This window comes from Malaclemys terrapin, chromosome 17, assembly GCF_027887155.1.
Source record: "Malaclemys terrapin pileata isolate rMalTer1 chromosome 17, rMalTer1.hap1, whole genome shotgun sequence".
NCBI classification, from domain to species: Eukaryota; Metazoa; Chordata; order Testudines; family Emydidae; genus Malaclemys; species Malaclemys terrapin.
This window is the reverse complement of record NC_071521.1, coordinates 14,429,985-14,451,153: the sequence shown is the minus strand read 5'-3', so window position 1 is coordinate 14,451,153 and position 21,169 is coordinate 14,429,985. Positions and strand designations below refer to the sequence as shown.

The 21,169-nt window shown below is 47.2% G+C and overlaps 1 protein-coding gene across 1 annotated transcript in view; it reads right to left on the bottom strand.

The window, feature by feature from the left end:
- Positions 1 to 12,281, bottom strand: part of MEGF9 (multiple EGF like domains 9) — an 83,714-nt gene extending 71,433 nt beyond the window's left edge. Inside the window, exon 1 of the mRNA XM_054007764.1 lies at positions 11,800 to 12,281. Within this exon, the coding sequence (XP_053863739.1) occupies positions 11,800 to 12,262 (463 nt within the window). The 5' untranslated portion in view covers positions 12,263 to 12,281. The remainder of the gene's footprint in view (positions 1 to 11,799) is intronic.
- Positions 12,282 to 21,169: the final 8,888 nt, after the last annotated feature.

Genomic DNA, 21,169 nt, shown 5'->3' with positions numbered 1-21,169 from the left:
CCTTTGAGACTAACAGAAGTATTGGGAGCATAAGCTTTCGTGGGTAAGAACCTCACTTCTTCAGATGCAAGTCTTGTTCTTACCCACGAAAGCTTATGCTCCCAATACTTCTGTTAGTCTCAAAGGTGCCACAGGACCCTCTGTTGCTTTTTACAGGTCCAGAATGTGTCAGCAGCCCTAGCTGAATCAATATGGACATGTATGGGGGAAATTCCAATCAACTTTCCAGATGCTCGCTAATTAATTAAGCCTGGCAACCCTGCTGGGAGGTAGACAGGTACTATACCCATTTTATGGACAACATTAATAAAGCATGGAGAGATTCAGAGCACAGACTTGTTCCCATTACACTCAATGACAAAACTCCCATTGACTTCAAATGTGAACAGTGGCTGGCCCGAATTAACTTGTACAGGTGACAGAGCAAGACAGCAGCTGCGGTTCATCTGCACCTGCTAATGGCAGATACATCCAACAGCCAGACATGGGAACTAGACAGGGAGGGCTCTGAGCTTCTACCGCTAATTCTCTCCCAAGTGTCTAGCTGGTGGGTCCTACCTATATGTTCAGAGTCTAACTGATCACGGTTTTCGGGGTTGGGGAGGAATTTTTCCCCAGGTCAGATTGGCCGAGACCATGGGGGTTTTGGGTTTGTTTGTTTGTTTTAAACTTCCTCTGCATTGTGGGACACGAGTCCCTTGCTGGTTTGAACTAGAGTAAATGGTGGATTCTCTGTAACTTGAAGTCTTTAAATCAAGACTTGAGGATTTCAGTGACTAAGCCAGAGGTTAGGGGTCTATTACAGGAGAGGATGGATGAAGTTCTGTGGCCTGAGATGTGCAGGAGGTCAGACTAGATGATCACAATGGCCCCATCTGGCCTTAATGTCTCTGAGCAACAGAACTGAAAATATGACCCCAGCATCCTGACTCCCAGCTCTTAGTCTGCTCTGTCCTAGACCCACATTCCCCCCTGTCTTTTTATGGCCTTCAATCACTGTAGCATCTAAGCACCTCATTTGTAATGTATTCACTTTCACAATACCACTAAGAAGTAGGGAAGTGCTATTGTTCCCATTTCACAGATGAGGAACTGAGGCACGGAGAGGCTAAGTGACTTGCCCAAGTTCACACAGGTCACCTGTGGTACAGCAAGGAGCTGAACACAGGTCTCACCATTCCCAGATTATGGCCCTAACCACTGGGCCATGCATCCTCCTTTTTCTAGATTGAGGGGCATTGGCACTGTTGTTCCAGTGGCAGAAAGCATGACTGATGGAATGCTGGGTGACACACCCCAAAAGCAGTGCTTGAGGGCATTCAGACATACCCTGAGAAAGGGTTCTCAGTCAGTGTGAAGGGTGACTACAAACAGCTCAGGAACTCTGACGAGAGAAACACAATAGTTCACTTTCTCACTGAAAGGCAACAAAACCAGTTCGCGGTCCAATTTTTAAAAGGCACGTATAGCGATGAGTACTAGCAAATACCCAAGACTGTCATGGCTGGCTGCTCTTCTCTGGGCTTATTTAGATGGATGTGGGGGTTAGTGAATTCAAAATGCTAGCTGATCATCATGGCAAATCTTATAGCGTAGACCTGAACCTTAGAGGAAGGGGCAGTGTTTCAGGAGTTTTGCAGGAAAAAGCTCTAGTCTCTCATGCTTAAACTCTGAATTGGTTACATATAGGGGCAAATTTTACTTCAAATACTGGGCATTCAGCACATGTCTAGTCTGAATAGCATGGGGTCAAACTCAGACTTGGTGTAAGCAGATGCAGCTCCACTGAGGTTGCTGCCGCCTACGCCTGCTCCGAAATAGGACTCATGTGCGCATGGAGCAGAGAGTACAAGTTCTAGAGCCAGCCCTGCAGTCCTCCTTAGGTAGAATCATCCTGTTGATCTCACTTGCTCGGCTCTTGTGTAGCAGGGCCATGAAAGCCCACCCTCTACCCCTATTCTGCAATTCTGCACGCGTTGCCAACTCTCAGTGAAATTAATAGAAGAACAGCCTAAAGAGCATCAACCAGGAAAGGAATTCGGTCATTAAACAATGGGCTGGCTTTGTTAAGATCAAACATTCCTAGGCAGATTAGTGCTATGTCATCATGTTTAGATGGTCTGTTCTCTGCAGTCAGCGGTGTATGTTCCAGAAAACCCCCTCAACCAAGCATCTCGCTCTTCTGTTCGATGAAAACAACCGCTGAGAGCCAGCCGGTCACACACCTAATTCAACCTTACAAGGCCCCTACTATTCTCCCACTGGGTCCTGCTCAGACTGTGACACTGGCTGTGGGGAGGACAGGTGGGACGACTCTTCTGAAAATTCCCCTCTGTGAGGGGGAGGAGCCCCGGCCAGGAGCAAAGAGGGGTCGCATGCTGTTCCCAAGAAAGCAGTGAAGTAACTCACTCCTCCAGTGGGCAGGAGCAGGGGTGGACCTGAGGGTCTGAATCCTAATGGGTTCTCTGGTCCATTCATGAGGTGGTGCAGCTACTCACCACCCGTGTAGGCAGAGTACATTGCAGGGTTCCAATCTAGCCTTTAGGTAGCAGATATAAAAATCCCTACCTTGGGGACAGATTCTGTCCCCCTTCCACACATATTCATGCTGATCAATGCCTTATTATACTAGGAGCCCTGTCGATTTCAGTGGCTGCTCAGTGTGACCCAAGGGGGCAGGATCTATGGGCAACCAGGGCTCTGAAGCTAATCAGAGCCTTTGCAGGAACCTCATTTATAACAGCTAAACAAAGTCTCTGCTGCAATCTAAATTATGTAAGGCAATTCAGTCCCTGTAAACTGTTTTTTTAAATATGTTTTTAATGGAGGAAAGCAGAAACAACAATCCCTTCCCCCAGCCACACATTCCCAAGAGAAACCCCAACTCCTCGCAGCCAGCATGGAAATGAGTTTATTTCTATTGATAAAAGATATATCTTGAGAGTAGCAACATTCCGCTCCCTCTTGAGAGCTTGGCCAATCAGATCAGATCCGTGGAAGCATTTCCTGTCTGCCAAACGGCATGAAGGTTTCAATTTTATAAGCAGCAGAATGAATTACCTGTGTGTTGGAGTCCAGGGGCCTAACTCAAATCCCACTAAAATCTTTCCATTAACTTCAATGGGCTTTGGATCAGGCCCTTGGGTGCAGCGCTGCAACTTGCTTCACACGTCCACAGAGGGGAAGGAGGAGGTGGATGGGCAGTGGGACTGGAATAACGCAGTCTTTGGCCTATCCCGCAGGACAGCAGGCACCCCCGGGCTGGTGCAGGGTAGGGGAAGTGTAACCTGCTACTATAATGAGCAATAGCGGATTACTTACTTCCCCTTAAGAGCAAGGGAGGGTGGAAGCAGAGACAGGACTCTGCCTTTCAGAGTCATGATCCTTTCCTTGGTCTGCCACAGCTACGTGCCACCCCTTAGTCACACTTCTGGGATAAGTCAGTCTCACCTTTGAGGAACTGACCTTTGTGGCTGCTCTTTCCTTACAGGGAAGGGAAAAGAGGTTGGTGGCAGTTTTAAGGCTGAGTGAGTTCTCTTTCCAGCAAAGGTATTTCAGTTCCAACTGCACCGAGATTCAGATTTCAAATGTCAAAATAGCAAAGGCCTGATCCTGCCACTGTTACATCCCTGAAACTCCCATTTGGTTGAGCGTGCTGTAGACCACCATCCTCAAGCATTCCCCCTTGTGGCACACGGTGGCTTTGGAGGCCAGCTGCCCTTCCTCCCTCCTTCCTCGTGGTCTTGCAATGATTTACTCAAACCAAGGAACTGAGAACAAGATGCCTCCTTTGCAGGGTCTGATTTATTTGCTCTTTTTCCAGTGGACAAAGAAACCTCCTCAGCCTCTCAGATCCAACCCTTAAGCCAGGAGTCCCCTAGTTCTCCTCCCAGAGGCCAGCTCTACCCCCCTTTTTATTCACGCCTTTCACCTGTCCAGCTTGAAAAGGTTCATAGTCCTTCTCCTGCCAAGAGCTCAATGAACTCCTCTCTCTAGGAGCATCTCCCTGCAACTGACCCCCGATAGTTTTTTATGGTGATAGTTATTCAGTTAACTGCCTGGATGGGCTTCTTCACAGTGTTGTTGTAGCCAAGTTGGTCCCAGACAAGGTAGGTGAGGTATGTCTGAGTATACAACAAACATCTTTATTGGGGCCCCACTGCCAAGAAATGGAGAAGTTGGGAAGATTGTCAAGAATAAAGGGCCAGTCTAGAGGTACAGGGACTCCATGTGAATGGCTCTAGCCTGCTGTGAACCACAAGGATCCATGCAGAACCAGGAGGACTCAGGGGTTTTATGTAAGATGGGGGGAAATCCCACCTCCCATTGCAGAACAATTTGGGAGAAAACTCTGCTGTGATTTTCCACTGCTGTAGGCTCTGTTGCAAGTGGGGGGGTGATCAAGCACTAAGGTTTTAGTTACCAGAAAGGAAAGACAACCTGGGCCCTAACCCCTGGCCTGAAACCGGGGTTCAATTTCCTGTGCCGCCACAGGCTTCCTGTGTGGCCTGGGGTAAGTCACTTCGTCTCTCCGTGCCTCATTTCCCCATCTGCTCAATGAGACTAACAGCACTGCCATTCCTCACAGGGGAGTAGTGTGGATAAATACATTCAAAGATTGTGAGGTGCTCACACATTACAATGATGGAGCCAGATAAGTACCCTAAGTAGACAGATCGGGATGTTCTCCAGTTCGGCATTGCTAACTCTTGCGATTTTATACTGACCATTTTTGGGGGGGTTTCTTCCAGCCCCAGCTCCTGGAGTCATGTGATTATGTGAGACTCAGTTTTCATTTAAAAAAAAAAAAAACCATACAAATTTCTAACCCTCTTCATTGCTGAGAAAGTTTGAAAATGTGACCCGTAAAGGCCCAAGAACTAGCAAGTAAGACGACCTACAATTTATTGTTTTAAAATCTCATTATTTTTCTGTCCTCATTCATGATTTTTTTTTAAATGCTTGCGGTTGGCACTGCTGATAGTTTGATGCAAACGTGAGTTTGACATGGCTCTGAGACCACAGCACACCCTCTCCATGGAGGCAGCGATGAGCACAGGGTTGTTCTGTTTCCTGCTGAAGGCAGCAGGAATTTATTTATTTATTTTCTCAGACTCACAATAGGAGGCTCATGATTTATAACAAACACCCTCACTCCTCTGGCCCCTCCCAGGATGGTTTCTATGTAGCACGATCATTCCTTACATCCCAGCCTTCACAGCTGTAATTCAAATTTCCATTTCTTAAAAAAGAATAAAAAAAATCCTGGTGACGTCTCCTTGAAACCGTGATATCTCGGCAGCCACACTGAACTGCAAATCCTGAGCTTTCAAATGATACCGAGCGTAAGCTGCATTTCCAGGTGCTCAGCCAGAGGATAGGCCTGTGCCGGCTTGCAGCAGCTTCCCATGGTCGTTCTATACATATCATATCCCATCCCTTATGTCTAAGATAAGGCAGGCGTCATCAGGCTCTTCCTGGATTGCTTTCAGCCGAGTTGTCTCCCAGCACCAGAGAGATCCCAATATCCATGGATTGGGAGCCTTCCCTGCTTGGAGATCATAGATTTTAAGGCCAGAAGGGGCCCCTATGATGATCTAGTCTGATCTCCTGCATGACACAGGCCACAGAACCTCACCCAGTAATTCCTGCATGACGTCTTCTAATGCACCCAAAAGGGACCCCTGTGAAGCCCTGCCGTCCTGCCACACCATACTGAGATACACCAACCCCCAGCAGCAGTGGCAAGAGGAAGCTCATGGCACTCATCCGGTGGTGAAAATCTAGGGAAGAGAGCAGCAACTATGTGAGCAGACCAGAGAAAGATCAGCCTCAGTCAGATGGAGGAAAAAAGGAAAGCAAAGAGTGTTGGGGAATACGCTGTCCAGGTCTCAAGTTTCCATGCTAGCATATATTTGAATAAAAAGATCTCAAAATTGTTTCTCTTTCCCCATGAAAAGCAGCCAACAGCTGCCTGCTTTTCAGGTACTTGGAAAGCAACTGATCCTCAGTTCTTTATTAAAGACAGGCCCAAATCCAAACGTCACGTGAGAACCTCACAAACAGCCCTTAGTATTATTTCTCTAAGGTAACACCTACTATGCATTCAGCGCTTCTTATGTGCTCAAGGAGAAGCTCAGAGGCTAAGGAAAGACAAACAGACAGCGCACAGAGGAAAGGGCATTGTAACAACAGGTAAATGACACGCAAGTCGGCTCAATTCACTGCAGGCACTGCAGCAGAAGTGGGTCTTTAGGAGGGATTTAAATGTGGGTAGGGAAACGCGGATCAGCTGGGAGGGGGTCATTCAGCGTAAAGGAGAGGGGCTTGTGGAAGAAGGAACAGAAGGGATTGTGTGAGAAGCTGATAAATACGGAGGCAAAAGCAGCTGAGAGGTTGCGGAGCCCAAATGAAGCTTGACAAAGGAAGATGAATAAGTAGGGGCAAAGGAGTTATGTAGCGTTTTGGTGACAAGGGGTAAAATTTTCACAACGCAGCTAAGTGCCTTAGCAGGATAAGTCCCAGTGGCATTTAGGAGCTTTGAAAATTCGGTGCAAGAAGCTTAAGTCTGATGCAATAATGGGTGGGATTCTATAAAACGTTGGGAATGTTCAGCTGGATCCAATCTCTTTCCTTACAATGCTGCTTTGTGTGTTAGCCCAGATTTATAAAGTGCCGTGCATGTTAAAATATTACACTGTCCCACCCCCCTGTGAGGTGGACAAGTGTTATTATCCCTCATCTACCGATGGGGAAACTAAGACACAGGCTCATGTAACTTGCCTGAGGTCACAGAGGGAGCCTATGGCTGAGTTGGGGATTTAGACCTGAGCTGTTCCTGGTTCCCAGCCCCATACGTATCCCACCCTGCCTTCCCCTTTATATCCTGCACACTGCACTTCTCCCCGAAGCACAAATCTCAAGGACACAGCCAATGGCAAACTAGAGGCAGGGACCCAATCAGGGCCATGAGGTGTCTGGATGAGTAAGGAAACAGAGCTGCAAATGCCCTCAATGGTCCCACTCCCGAAACATGTCTTGTTTACAAGACAGCTGATTGGAAGTACCGTACTCCTTCCAGGATTTTATATCCCTCTATGGGATTTGCCTTAGTCTCTTGTTTGTGAGCAAAGTCTATTAGCTAATCTTTCTTTCTAACACAGACACAATCAATCTGGCTGCTTTCGGCTGCACCTTTTCAATCTGGATAGACTATTCCCAGTAACAAAGCGGCAGATACAGTAGTATTCTAAATGTGGTTACACAGGTCACTTACTGTCCGTACACCTTGCTTTGCCTGATACCCCACATTTCAATATACCAAGACCTGCTTCGTTTATGCAAATAATGCTGCATATCCACAATCACTTCAGGTACCTTTCACAATCAGTGCTCAGAACAAGGATTTTTTTTCCCCCGTACACCCAAAATGTACATGTTGCAAAATTCAGATCAGGAATCAGATTCTCTACACCCAAAATTTTGGTGGTACTGAGCTAGAGATCCAGTTCGAGCCATTGTAAAAGTGGAGGCAGTTTCTGAAATCTGAATCTTGGTTCAGATTTCAAATAACCTCAAAATTCCAGAGATGTCTGGATTCAGGGTTTTGGACTGAGGTGTAGGTAGCAATGAATCTATTTTCTGTGTAGCAAACCATTTTGCATTTAATAGGTCTATCTGCCTGTCCATCTTCTGGGGTTGGGCCTCAGGCTCTGGAAAGGAATCAAGATGGAGGGATTTATTCTGATGCCCATTGATTGTAATAGTAGTCGTGTGGTTAAAACCACACACGACTGTTTGAAAATGAATCTCTGCCCCTACAGGATTCCCAGTGACACTTCATAGATTGGAACGGGACTAAAAATATATGGATTAACTAGGATGCATGCTGATATCAGGCTGTGCCTATCATGTATACCAACTCTGCAAGTCGGACAGGCTTTTCTATATGAAATCAGGAATACGCCTCGGATTAAAATGAACTATACTGCACACGAAAAAAAAGACGTTATTATATTGCTGCTCTCCTGGTTCATGTATTCCGGACTCGTGGCCTAAACCCATTACATCTGTTACTGTACAGTAAACCCTCCTCGAATCAAACTCAACTGCCTTTACTAACAAACAACATGCAAGAGTGAGTGTAACCTGTCCATGGAGGTGTTTCTAGGGGCCCATCATTGTGGTATGAAGGCACCAAAGTTGAATAATGAACCTTCCCAGTTCTGTAGAGATCAACTGGCTGTAGCTATTATTAATAATTAGCATTTACCAGCTTCTAAGAGCTTCACAAGCATTATTAACAAATGGTCTTTCCATCCCTGAGGTAGGTAGGGGAAGTATTGTTGTTCCCATTTTATAGATGAGGAAATTGAAGCACAGCAAGGAACTTGCCCCTGGGCAGGGAGGGGAGGTCAGAGGCAGCACTGGGATTAGACTCAAGAATCCCTGACTCTCAGTCCTTAACTGAAGCCACCCATCCCAGCAAACATGGAACATGGAAGAATCATACACAGAACATGGAAGAGTGAGGATCCTCATTAAATTTTGAGCTTTCCTTCATGTCTTGCATCACCTATGCATGATACTTGTACTTTTGCCTATATGGAAACTAGAAAGCGCTGCTCACTTTCTCAATAAAGCATAAAAATCAAGAGGCTTTGGTTCTCTTAGCCTTAAAAAGTGAGGTTTTTGGACATCTTTCCAAGATACTGCTACTAGAAGTAGTCCTTTTGGAGGCTATGTAATAGAGGAGCAGTACTTTCTGATGCTGCATTACCTGTTCTGGAGGTGATACACAACAGTACTTCTAGGCATGACCATAAACATTTTTGGGTGGTGGCTACAGTGGCTGTTCCTAATATAAGTCATCTTCTCTCCTAACAGATTTCAATCAGTTAGCAGAGAAACACTACGCATAAAATCAGTTGGAGATTATTTACTTTATATGACTCAACAACCTGTCTATTCACTCTCAATACTTCAGGCCCTCAGGTTCAAACTACACATTCTGGAAACTGCAACTCACTGGATTAGTTTGTTGACAGAACAGATGAAGTTTAATCACTGTACAACTGAAAAGGTTGCTTTTGCTCTGAGAAAATACAACCTTCTCCCAGTGTTATCTATCATTTCCAACCTTAAACCATCCTGTATCTTCACAAGGAAATAAAAAGACAAAACTCAACAGAAACAAAAGGGAAGTGGGTGTGTGAAAGGGTAAGTAAATCCAGGTTTCCCACAAACTGCATTTCTAGCCATGTAAGAAAAGCTGACTAAAATCATCTGCTCAGGACACTGACTGCTGAAGTGGTAAGAAACAACAGCAAAATACCACCCTGTTTCAGATCCTTGTCCAGAATTTGACATAGTTTCTTCAAAATATCTTCAATGTTGGGGGTATTTATGTGTCTGTCTGTCTAAATAGTCTTCATTTCTAAAATTATAGGGACAAATTCTCTGCTGGAGTAAATGGGAACAGCTGTATTGACTTCAATGGAGTTTTGTCTACTTTCATTAGGAGAAAACTGAGTTTCCAACATAGGTGGATGAGAACATGAAAACTCTGGAGAGGAGTGTATGGCCCACCTTGCTAATTCGCCATATCATTTCAAATCTCAGCTGAAAACAGCTTTTCTCCCTGGCCTCTTCTGCTTCATATCTCATACTTTCCCATAATGGCTCTCTAAGGCATTTTGGGGATACGGATGTATGGAAGAGCCAATACAAAAATAAGGTTCAGATACTCAACTGGTATAACTAGGTATAGCTCCACTGAATTCAATGGAAGCAGAATCAGCCCTAGAGCTGATTATGACTATGTTGTGATATTTCCCAGAATGGAAAAAAGCTGAAGGCCTTTTTCACTCACATGAAAGTCAGGCATTGCACTTTCCCAGGCTCCCTCACAAAGTCTCAGCAAATACTCATCATTTGCATATCCCTTTCCCTCCTCCCCAACCTATAGAATTTAGGCAACATCCATATAAACACAAGTACCACAAATCCCAGTCTACGTGAATTTCCTGTCACCGGCATGCGGACGTGGGGATAGAATCTCTTAATCTTAGGACTCAACTTTGCCTTTTAGGTGCTGGCCAGGGAGCACAATGCCTTATAGTGGGCGCACACTGGTTGCTACATCTCTAAAGGTGTAGTGTGGTCTCCCCTTGAACCTTCCCAGTTCTGCTGGCTAGGGTGGAAGGAGGATCATACCCTCCCCTCCACACTCCTCCCTGCCCCTTTAAGGGTTCTGCTGCTCTAGCCAGGAGCTATTCTTGCACTCAGCATCTTCTCCTGGGCCCCTGCACAATTAACTCAAGATGGAGGGGAAGGTGTCTTGTGCCCTCCCCATCCCTTGCACACTCAGGGATCAATCATCATCTTCTGTACTTGTGATTATACCAAAGACACGTCTTCCATGTATTCTCCTACAAGCAGCCCAGGTTTTCCCCCCTCCCCCCATATATATATATATATATATATATATATATATATATATATAAAAATACCTATAGATATACAGGTGTGTCATGGGTGTTGTATGGATTTTACCCCATCCCCCATTATGGCTGACATGCCCCCCTTATCAACACAACATGAATCCGATCCTGCTCCCTTTGAAGCCAATTGGAGTTTTGTCATCAAGTTCAAAGGGAGCAGAATTGGAGCCCAGTGCATTTTTATTTGCACTATTTGTTCTGGAAACCATTGCTTAAAGGCATCACAAACAATTATCCCCCTCCTCTCCATGTACAATTTAGAATATAAAAGGCTCCAAAAATAAGTTTCTTTTAAATGAAACTCCTCCTTGTGGCTCCCTGGTCAACAGAAAAATCTGATCTTTGCTTGTACAAGCATTATTTAATATAGGGGCATGGAACCTGCTACTATTTAATCCAATTTCTAAATTCCCATTGACTTCAATGGGAGCAGGATCAACCCCATAGTAAGGGTTAGTATGTGTAAATAACAAAATTCCACATTTACTTTCTCACCCTCACATCCATTTATAAAAACCAGTGGTGAAATTCTGGCTATATTCCAGCTCAATTAAGCTCAATTTTTTGTATTTGCATGAGCAGTGTAGCCAAAGTGTAATAAAAAGGTAAAAACTGCAGGTGTCTGTCAAGGTAGATACCGGACATCAGGCATCTGCCTAGAATAAGGCTTCACACTCTTGTCTGGTGTTTTATCTTGTGTCCATTTGTCCTTACTGTCCATATGTCATCAACACAGGCGTGCAGGAGAAATAGCAGTGAAGGAAAAGCTAAAAGCCTCCACCCTCTGTTAATGTGCAACTGATCAAGTTTACACCTGTCCTTTGTTTATTTTTAAACAAAACTTTATTTGGCCTGATCCTGAAAATCCCATTGCAGGGTCTTCTATTTTAAATGCCATGAATTACCCAAATATACCACCAGAAGAAAAAAAGAGAAAAGCAGAGAGGTGAGAAAACCAGAGGAATTAAAAAAGAAAAAATGACCCTTTGCTGACCACTGCTGAACCTCAGATTATTGCCAACGATTTCTTGGTGGGGGAAGTGGGGAGGGAAAAGTGGAAGCACATTTTTCTCACGGCCTGTCTACATCTGCCACCATCAGCAGAAATTTCCACCGTCACCAGCAGCTGGGGGAGAGGGAGGGAGGGACCAGGGCTGTTTCCCTTTGGTGCTGCTGGAGCCTCAGGCATCACTGCGCACCTTGAGCATCTTCCCTATCGCCCCCTTTCCCGTTTAACCCGGCGGGTCCCTTGCTCGTCACCCGGCAGGAAAAGAGACAGGGCGGGGAGGGGACTCACCTTTGCTGCTGCTGCCGCCGGCGGCCACGTCCTCCTCCTCCTCGGCAGGTGGGGACGGGACTGCAGCGGGGAGGCCGGCGCTGGGGCCGTCGAGGCGCGGGGCCGGTTGGCTTGGCAGCGGAGACCCTGCCGCGGCTGGCGAGGCTGCGGTGCCGGGGCTGGGCTCAGCTCCCGGCGGCGCTGGGCTCGCCCCGTCCGGGTGCCCCGCGGCGGCGCTGGGCTGGGGGCTACCGGGGCGCGGCAGCGTGGGGGCGAAGGTGGGCTGGGGAGCGGTGGCCTCGGGGCTGAGCTCGTTCCCCGCCGCCGCGCCGGGGGCAGGGCGAGGGGCCGGCAGCGCCGCTCCGGGCTCCCCGCCGGGGGCCGGGCTGGATCCCGGCTCGGGCTCCCGCGGCAGCGAGCCGGCGGAGAGCGCGGCCACCAGCCAGAGCAGGGCGAGCCGCGCCGGGCTCCGCGGGACCCTCATGGCGCCGCGCAGCGCTCCGCCATCCGCGCCGCCCGCCAGCCCGCCGCGCCGCCGCCGTGCGATGAGCGCTGCCCGGCCGCCGGCCGCGACACCATCCCTCAGCCGCTCGCAGTGACAGCCGGCCGCGAGCCCTTCCTGCCTCCGCCCCTTGCGCCTCGCGCCGCCGGGGCCCGGCCAGGCCGCCGCAGCCAATCGCGAGCCAGCCCCGGCCACGTGACGGCGGGCGGGGCGCCCCTTCGGGCGCCGCCCAGCCAATGGCCGGCGAGCTGGGGGCTGAGGGCGAGCGGGTGGGCGGGGCCGTGCGGCATTGTGTGTTACCGGAGTGACACGGGCGGCAGCGAGGCGTGCCCGGCCCCGCGGGCGGCTGCTAACAAAGGAGCCCCCGCCGCGCCCGCGTGCCCCTGGGGGGGGGCTCGTGGGGGGCCGACCGGGGCCCTGAAGCAGGATTTTCCCCTCCGTGCTTTGTGTTGGTTTTTTTAAATACATTTTCCGCTGGTATCTTGGGGAAACCGGGGGGCAGGTGCCTGGCTTGCGGGGAGAGGCGAAAAGCCCTCGCGGCGTGTCCTCGGCCAAGCGCTTGTCTGTGCTTTAATAACCGGCTCCCGCTCCTTCAGCCAAACTCATCGCGCTGACAGCTGAAATGCAGCCACCTCTGGGGTGGAGCGGGCCCGCTGTTCCGCTCCAGCGGCGAGGTTACACAACGGGCTCTGACGTAGGGAAGAAGGATAGCTCATGAGCGGAAGAAGGGGCTCGGGGTTGCAGCCGTCGATTGCTCTTCAGGGGATTGGGGGGCAGTTCTTGGCTCTGACACAGAGTGGCTGTCACACACAAATCTCTTAATCTTTGTGCCTCAGTTCTCCCCCTGTGAAATGCTCCCTTTCTCCTGCTCTTTCTTTGTGCTGCTTATTAAAACGGCAAGCTCTTCAGGGTATGGGACTATTAACAGTGTAATACAAACGATAATAGCCACTTAGAAGCGAGCCATTGAGGCTGACAACGCCTTGAAATGAGCATCAAGGTTGGCAAAACACTGGCCACAGATTGTGATTCAAGATATTGGAAAGAGATACTCGGAAGTGACCTTGGTGAGATTGCACTATCATGGAGAACTATTGACACCACAAAAACAACAAAGAGTCTGGTGGCACCTTAAAGACTAACAGATTTAATTAGGTATAAGCTTACTATTGACACCACAGTGGGGGAAAAAAAACAAAAAACAATGACACGGTTATTAAGTATTTATTGAGCACCCAGAGTGAGGTCACTGCTTCGCAAACATAAAAGGGAGTCACGGCCCTGCTCCTAAGAGCTACCGGCAGCCTTGTTCTGTTTTGTCACTAATGAAGAAAAAAATCCCTGTGATAAACACAAAGGCACGTGTGCCCAAGTGACTGTGCGCTGCTGTGTGTTTATATGCCAGACACCTGCTGATTACAGTGGGAAAGGCATGCCCATAAATACTGCAGGAGTAACCTTTCAGGGGGAATGCAGGAGCAACCCCCCCGTTTCTGCAGCCTACCAGGGAAAAATTCTGCTAATCCCAGGTAGGACAGGACATCATCTACCACTGGGGACCCTCCAGGGCTAGAAGCTATGCAGATGTTTGCAATGTGTTTAGGTATTGTTTATAAACACTAATAATTCAGGCTGCATTCAAAAAAGAAATGAGCGGTGCTGGAAAATGCATCCTTGTCACCCTTTCCTATTGATGATCCTGACTGTCAGTCCTGTGTCCTCATGATTATTTACATAGCACCAAGGTGCACTAGGCACTTTACAAATAAGTAAGGAGACAACAACATCCCCACCCTGAGGATCTTAAAGAGACAACAGACAGAAAAGAGAGATTGGGGAACTGGATGTGAAAAAAATGACAGGGTGAGTAGGGATGTTACGACATATATGCTGTGGTTCCACATTTGGTTGTCTGTGCTCTCTCTCTAGCAGGAAAGCACTGTAAGGGATGCAGGGCAAGCAGTGACACAGCTCCTCATCCATCTGGATTTGAACCCTCCTAATGTGCCAGAGGGGTGTTAGGCATATATCTTGTGGTTTCACATTTGGTTGTCTGTACACACTCTCCTCCCGAATGTGCTCACCGTGGCTTTGTGGGATTAATAGGACGCCTGGACAAAGTGAGTTTTGGGTAAGGATTTGAGGGCCTGATCCAAAGCCCACTGAAGTCAATAAGACTCCTGGTATTGACTTCAATGGGATTTGGATCAGGCAATGAAAGAGGAGAGGAGTGGGTGGGGAGATTGGGAGGGAGTTACAGGCATACAGGACTGCATGGAAGAAAGTGCAGAGACCAGAGCAAGAGGAGGAAATGAAGGTGGCTGTTAGCTGTGTATCCCCATCAAAAATGACTATCAATCTGAAAGGAAATTTGTATTGTGCTGTTAGTTTTATTGAAGGCAGCAGATTTCGACAGGTGCCTCTGCAGCATTAGACATTCCTTCCCCTCCCTTACTCAGAACAAAGCCTAGATAATAACTCCCTTTCTAACTCAACACTTGTCTACACAAGGAGGAAATTGACTGGCATAGCTATTCCAGAATCTCATCATCATCATCAAAGCAAATCCGAAAGGGACGGAGCCTTCCTGCAGATCAAGCACCATATGGATTGATCTCTAGCTATTACGTAATAGCTATTCTGGAATAGCTCTCTGTGTGGACACTCACAAAGCAGAGTAATTCTTCCAGAATAAAATCACTTGTATTCTGGAACAGAGTGTCTACATGGGAGATATTCCAGAATAAGTAAATGATATCAGAATAGCGATTCCAGAATAGTTATTCTAGAATGGTTATGCTGGCCAATTGCCTCCAGGTAAACAAGCTGGTCTTCACTGAAAGTTTTGGCATGTTCCCACAGAACGTTTGGAATCCATCAAACAGCACTTTCCGATGGAAAACCATTCCATTGGAAAAATTTCTACCAGCTCTAGCTCTAACCCATTCCCAAGCCCCAAACCACCCAAACCCACCTCTCACACTTCGGTGACAAGTACAAAAGTTAATTTTGACACCCAACAAAATACATGATACAAAAACATTTTTTAAAATCAATGTTAATTGCAAAGCAAGAAAAATGAATTCTCTCTGTGGAGTTAGTTTTCAAAGCACCAAGCAGCATTTGGCAGCACAACTCTCATTACGTCTGTGAGTATTAAGCGGTGTTTGACATTACTGCGCCCTCTTCGGTAGGCAGAGCCCAGAAAGGACTGTAATGCAGACATCTACAAATGTGACTAAAGAGCAAGGCTCACAGCCAGTCTTGTGAATGTAGGTGTCAGTGTGTGGTTCTGCTCCTTAAAAAGCACACTCCATAAACACACATTCATTTAAAGCACTTCAAAATCATCCTCTGGAGAAAGTTACTGTACAAATGCAAAGCATTATTGTTATCTCCCTTCCATGTTTTATCAGTACAGACAGCCTCTCCTACTGCATGAATATGAAGAGCAACATTCTGGCACCTGCTCCTGTTGTAATGATCCCTTCCTCCTTGATTGGAGAGACTGTACCTGTGGGAGTAACCAGAGTTGTTCAGAAATCCTCCTTGGTCACACTGAGATGCCCTCTATTGTTACCTTTAGAACTCTAGTCGCTGTGCCAACAGTCTCTGGGTTTAAAAGGAAATTAAGTTGTTTAGGCCCCACTTTTTGATGAATATTGTTAACAATAATAATTTTTAAAATATACTGTAATTTACAGAAGATTTTTTGTTCAAATGTAGATGTGCCCCTGCAGCATTTGCAACCTAATCATCACAGCTTTGTGCTAGTGCATATGAATCAGAATGGGAAACTAACTAGGGGTCGATCTGAAACATAAGGAAAAGGCTTGACCCTGTTTTTGGTCTTGGCGATTAATGAAATGCAAAAGTAAACAGCATTAGTGTTGAAATGTTTTAACGATCCGAGGTAGTGCTAGTAGCATATTATAAAAACAGACAGATAAATAGATATGTTTTTAACTTGTCATGGGTGTCCCTTAAATAAAATACCTTCTATAGCGGTGATACTCAGACTGAGGCTCACAAGCGGCTCTTTAATGTGTCTCCTGCGGCTCTGTGCAGCACATGATATTAAAACACGGAGTGATTTAATTATTAACCAATCTAAGTTATTAACCAATCAGGATGCTTTTACTATATTATTAACTGACTGTAGTTGATAAAACAATAATGCTTGGTCAATCATTTTGCTGTGAGAATATCTATCTATATACTAAATATTTTCCTGTCATACTGTTTAAATATGAATATATAGTACTATAATAAATGTAACAATGAACTCACACTCCAGTGGCTCTTTTAAGTAATGTTGGTTGCTAATTTGGCTCCTGAACCCCTGAGGAGTTCACTGGGCTGTAGTCCACGAAAGCTTATGCTCTAATAAATTTGTTAGTCTCTAAGGTGCCACAAGTACTCCTGTTCTTCTATTCTATAGGTTCACTCTGAAACTACATCCCTTATCTCAGCTAAGGCCCTACCTATGCTCGAAAAAAGTGGAACCCAGTGAACTACAATTCCAGCTCAGAGGGTTTCATGGTACTCTTGAGGCTTGTCTACATTAGGGTTGCCAACTTGGTAATATTTAAAAACCGAACACTCCTAACCCTGCCCCACCTCTTCCCTGAGCCTCCACCTCTGCCCTGCCCCTTCCCCGAGGCCTCACTCCTATCCACCCCTCTTCTGCCCTCCCATCACTCGCTGGTTTTTCCCACCCCATCTCCCTACCCAGGTCAGGAGGGACTTGCCTGCGGAGCCGGGGTGGGGAGCTGCAGTCACCCAACGAAGGTAGGCGGTGGCCCCAGCTGAGTAGGGGCTGGAGCGGGTGATAACCCAGTGCCTCCCCACCTCCCCTACTTGTAGTAACTGGACTTCGGGTATCCAGTCAGTAGATCTGACTGGACACTGTCAGGTTCCCTTTTCGACCAGAAAGTCCGGTCGAAAACCGGGCACCTTGCCACCCTCGTCTACACTATAGTTTCAGTGATCATGTAGCTAAACACCAGTGTAAACTGCTAGTGTCTACACTGCAACGGGGTCAAAAATATTTGCACCAGTGCAGTCTAGCGGGTTTGAAATGAGGGCAACAAGTCTCATGATTGCAAGTCACTTTTTACATCAGTGGAGCATAGCTGCACTAGGAGTTTATACCAGGGGCGCTACTTTGGTGTGGCTACATTGGAAAACCCCAAGGTAAACAAGCCCTCCGTCTAATGCAAAGGATTCTCTCCTGTTGCAAACCACCCAGGAGGAGGAAAACTGTACACAAAACGGATCCCTCCCAATTTCACTAAGGCCTGATCTTGCAAACATTTCTGATTCTCATTTGAGTTTACTCACATGGATGCTCAAAGGAGCGACTCACCTGAGTAGAGTTACTCATTTGTAGGCTCTGGCTTACAAAAGCAGAGACCATGCAGCCCCGCGGCCCGGCGCACCCCCCCGCTACCCCGGACCGGCTCCCCGCCCAGCCCCGCGGCCAGGCGCACCCCCCGCTACCCCGGACCGGCTCCCCGCCCGGCCCCGCGGCCCGGCGCACCCCCCCCTGCTACCCCGGCTCGCGGCCCCGCGCACCCCCCTGCTACCCCGGCCCGGCTCGCGGCCCCGCGCACCCCCCCGCTATCCCGGCCCGCGGCCCAGCGCACCGCCCGGCTCCCGGCCCGGCACCGCGCCCCCGGCTCCCCGCCCGGCCCCGCGCCTGGCCCGGCACCATGCCCCCGGCCCCGCGACCCCGGCCCGGCCCCGCACCGGCCCGGCCAAAGAGGCCCCGCCCGAGCCCTCCATCCCTCCCTCCCGATTTTCCCGGACATGCCCGGCTTTTGGGGATTTCCCCCCGGACGGGGATTTGAACCCCCAAAAGCCGGACATGTCCGGGAAAATCCGGACGTATGGTAACCCTAGTATAATTAGCAAAAGCCCAACATCCTTCTTGCAGCTCGTTAGACAGCAGCACAAGTGCTGAGGCTGGCCAGCTAGCCAGACCTAAATATAGAGACCAAAGCAGCAGTCAGCTACTCTCAGAATATGAATATAAACAAAAACAGGAGGAAGGCCAGGGAGAGCTGCAAGCCCTTTGTAATTTACAAATAAACACAATTATCAGTTTGCTGTCCAGCAAGATTCTCCGGGGAGCACTTTTTCTGCAGCCTCTGCTGCTGGAGTTGTAGGGGGATGGCTTAGCGGTCCCTGTTACCACGTGCAGTTGTTTTCACTAGTGCAAATTCATCTTTCCGAGGCCGAAGAATTGAACGCTATGCAGTTTGCTTTGGGAGAAATAGATGAAACCTTCGCTGCTAAGTGTCCATATTAATTTAAAAGATCTCTTGACCCTTTCCACAAGAGTAGCATATTAGCCAGAATTTCTCCTTCTTTGCTGACTTTGCACCTGGAACTGCTCTCTAACAAAGAGGTAGATGCGTTCCAGTCGTATTATATGCGCTGCATGTAGGCCCTGATCCTGCAAACTCTTAATCAGGTGCTTAACTTTAAGCATGTTAAATTTATACATGTGTAAAGTTAAGCACGTGCATACAAGCTTGCAGGATCAGGGCCATAGTTTGTAAACTACTTTTGGCATACAAGAGCTATTATAAATGTAAAATACTGTCATAAAATGCCTCCTAAATATGTTTCATAGATTCATAGATTCTAGGACTGGAAGGGACCTCGAGAGGTCATCGAGTCCAGTCCCCTGCCCGCATGGCAGGACCAAATACCATCACCTACTCTTAAATATCTCCAGAGATGGAGATTCCACAACCTCCCTAGGCAATTTATTCCAGTGTTTAACCACCCTGACAGTTAGGAACTTTTTCCTAATGTCCAACCTAGACCTCCATTGCTGCAGTTTAAACCCATTGCTTCTTGTTCTATCCTTAGAGGCTAAGGTGAACAAGTTTTCTCCCTCCTCCTTTTGACACCCTTTTAAATACCTGAAAACTGCTATCATGTCCCCTCTCAGTCTTCTCTTTTCCAAACTAAACAAACCCAATTCTTTCAGCCTTCCTTCATAGGTCATGTTCTCAAGACCTTTAATCATTCTTGTTGCTCTTCTCTGGACCCTTTCCAATTTCTCCACATCTTTTTTAAAATGTGGTGCCCAGAGCTGGACACAATACTCCAGCTGAGTACTCTGATCCTATCAGAGCTCTCTACTGGATAGGATCAGAACTGGTTAACTGTGGGTCATAGACCCTATACTCTTAACTAGAGCTGAACAGAAATTCCAGTTTCTGACCTGCAGGAAATATTGACGATTTGAAATTTGTTTTTGTTCTGAATAGAAATTAAAAGCCAAACTTTTGAAATTTCCCGCAAAAGGAAAACTCCGAAAATGTCTGATTCGCAACTATTAAAAGGTTTCCTTTTGACAATGTTGAATTGCTAGGTTTCACTGATGCCAAAACAAATATAATATTACATAATATACATGTAAAGTAAAACCAATAGGAAGAGAAACAATAAAGTCAAAACTAAACATTTTTACCTTAGCAAAATAAAACATTTCCGCATTATCAAAACAAAACTGGAAAGATTCATGTAAATTGGGAACTTTGATTGAAACTGACACATTCCTGCAAAACAGATGTCAGTTAAACAGCACTTTCCATCAACGGTTCCATCGACAATTTTCCAGCCAGCTGTCCTGCTAACAGAGAGACTTTTTAGCTGAGCTAGTCTCACTGTCCCCATGGAGCTCAGAGTGGCTGTGATGAACAGCGTAGTATTCCTTGGTGACCTGGCCTTTGTTATAATATTATTTTCCACGCTTTCCTGCTCTACCATCTCTCTGTGGCTTCCTTTCTGTAAAGGGTAACTTTGGAGGCACCTGAGCTGCTGGTTGTGGCTGAGGGTGGAGCCGTACAGGTCTCCCTGATGCCTCCTGGTGGATGCATTTGACCCTGGCTGACTGTGTTCCACGGGACCAGTTGTTTTCAACCCTCAGGCCGCTTTGTGACCCAATCAGCACACAGCTGTGGCCCATGTGACAGCCTCAGGGCCATACAGTAGTATATGCATGGTGTGGATGTGGCCCACATAACACATAGAGAGCTGCATATGCAGCCCACTGTGGTAAATAGGTTGAGAACCACGTCCCTGGAGGATGCAGTACAAGCTTTTTGTCCCTCAGCACTCTGGTAACTTGTCTGGGGGGGTCTTGCACAGCATTGTAGTGACCAATCACTTTGTGAACCGCAACTCCCCCGAGGTGTCTGCGCAGTGCCCCTTTTCTACGGCTTCAGATGTGGTGTTTCATTTTTAACGCCATTGCCTGTTTGATTCCTGTCTTTCTTTTTGCAGTGGCCTTTCAACAGCTTGGAACGGATTTTCTCCAGGCTCCTGTTTATTCTAATAGAAGATACAGCAACCGCACAAGACCTGTCTTTTGTCAGGCCAAACTGGCCATTTTGAAACCTCACAAGGACAGAGTGGAAGGGACAGAGGGGTTTGACGCGCTGGCACTATTCTGGGCGTTGATCACAGCCCAGCTGCAGATGGACGATGTCTTTCATAAGTGATTTGTAATCTGCATACCTGGTGATAATAATGTCCTGTGTGAACTTGACGATGGTGACATCTTAGTGATCCAGGTGTAATGTTTGCGTGAGATGGGCTTATCTTTATTTATTCCTAACTGTGGGTATATTGTAATGGATAACAGGTCATATTTGTACAATGCTTTTTTATATGATGAATAAAGGTGTTTTACATCACATCTCTGTCTCACACAAAAGCACACACAAAGATTCCCCTTCTTTCACACAAAGATTCTCTCGTTTTTACACACAGATTCTCCTTTTGTCACACAGTCTCGCTCGCACACTCAGACATTTCTCTCTAAATAACAAGCACCCAGATTTTCCCTCTCTAATTGTTCTTGGCTCC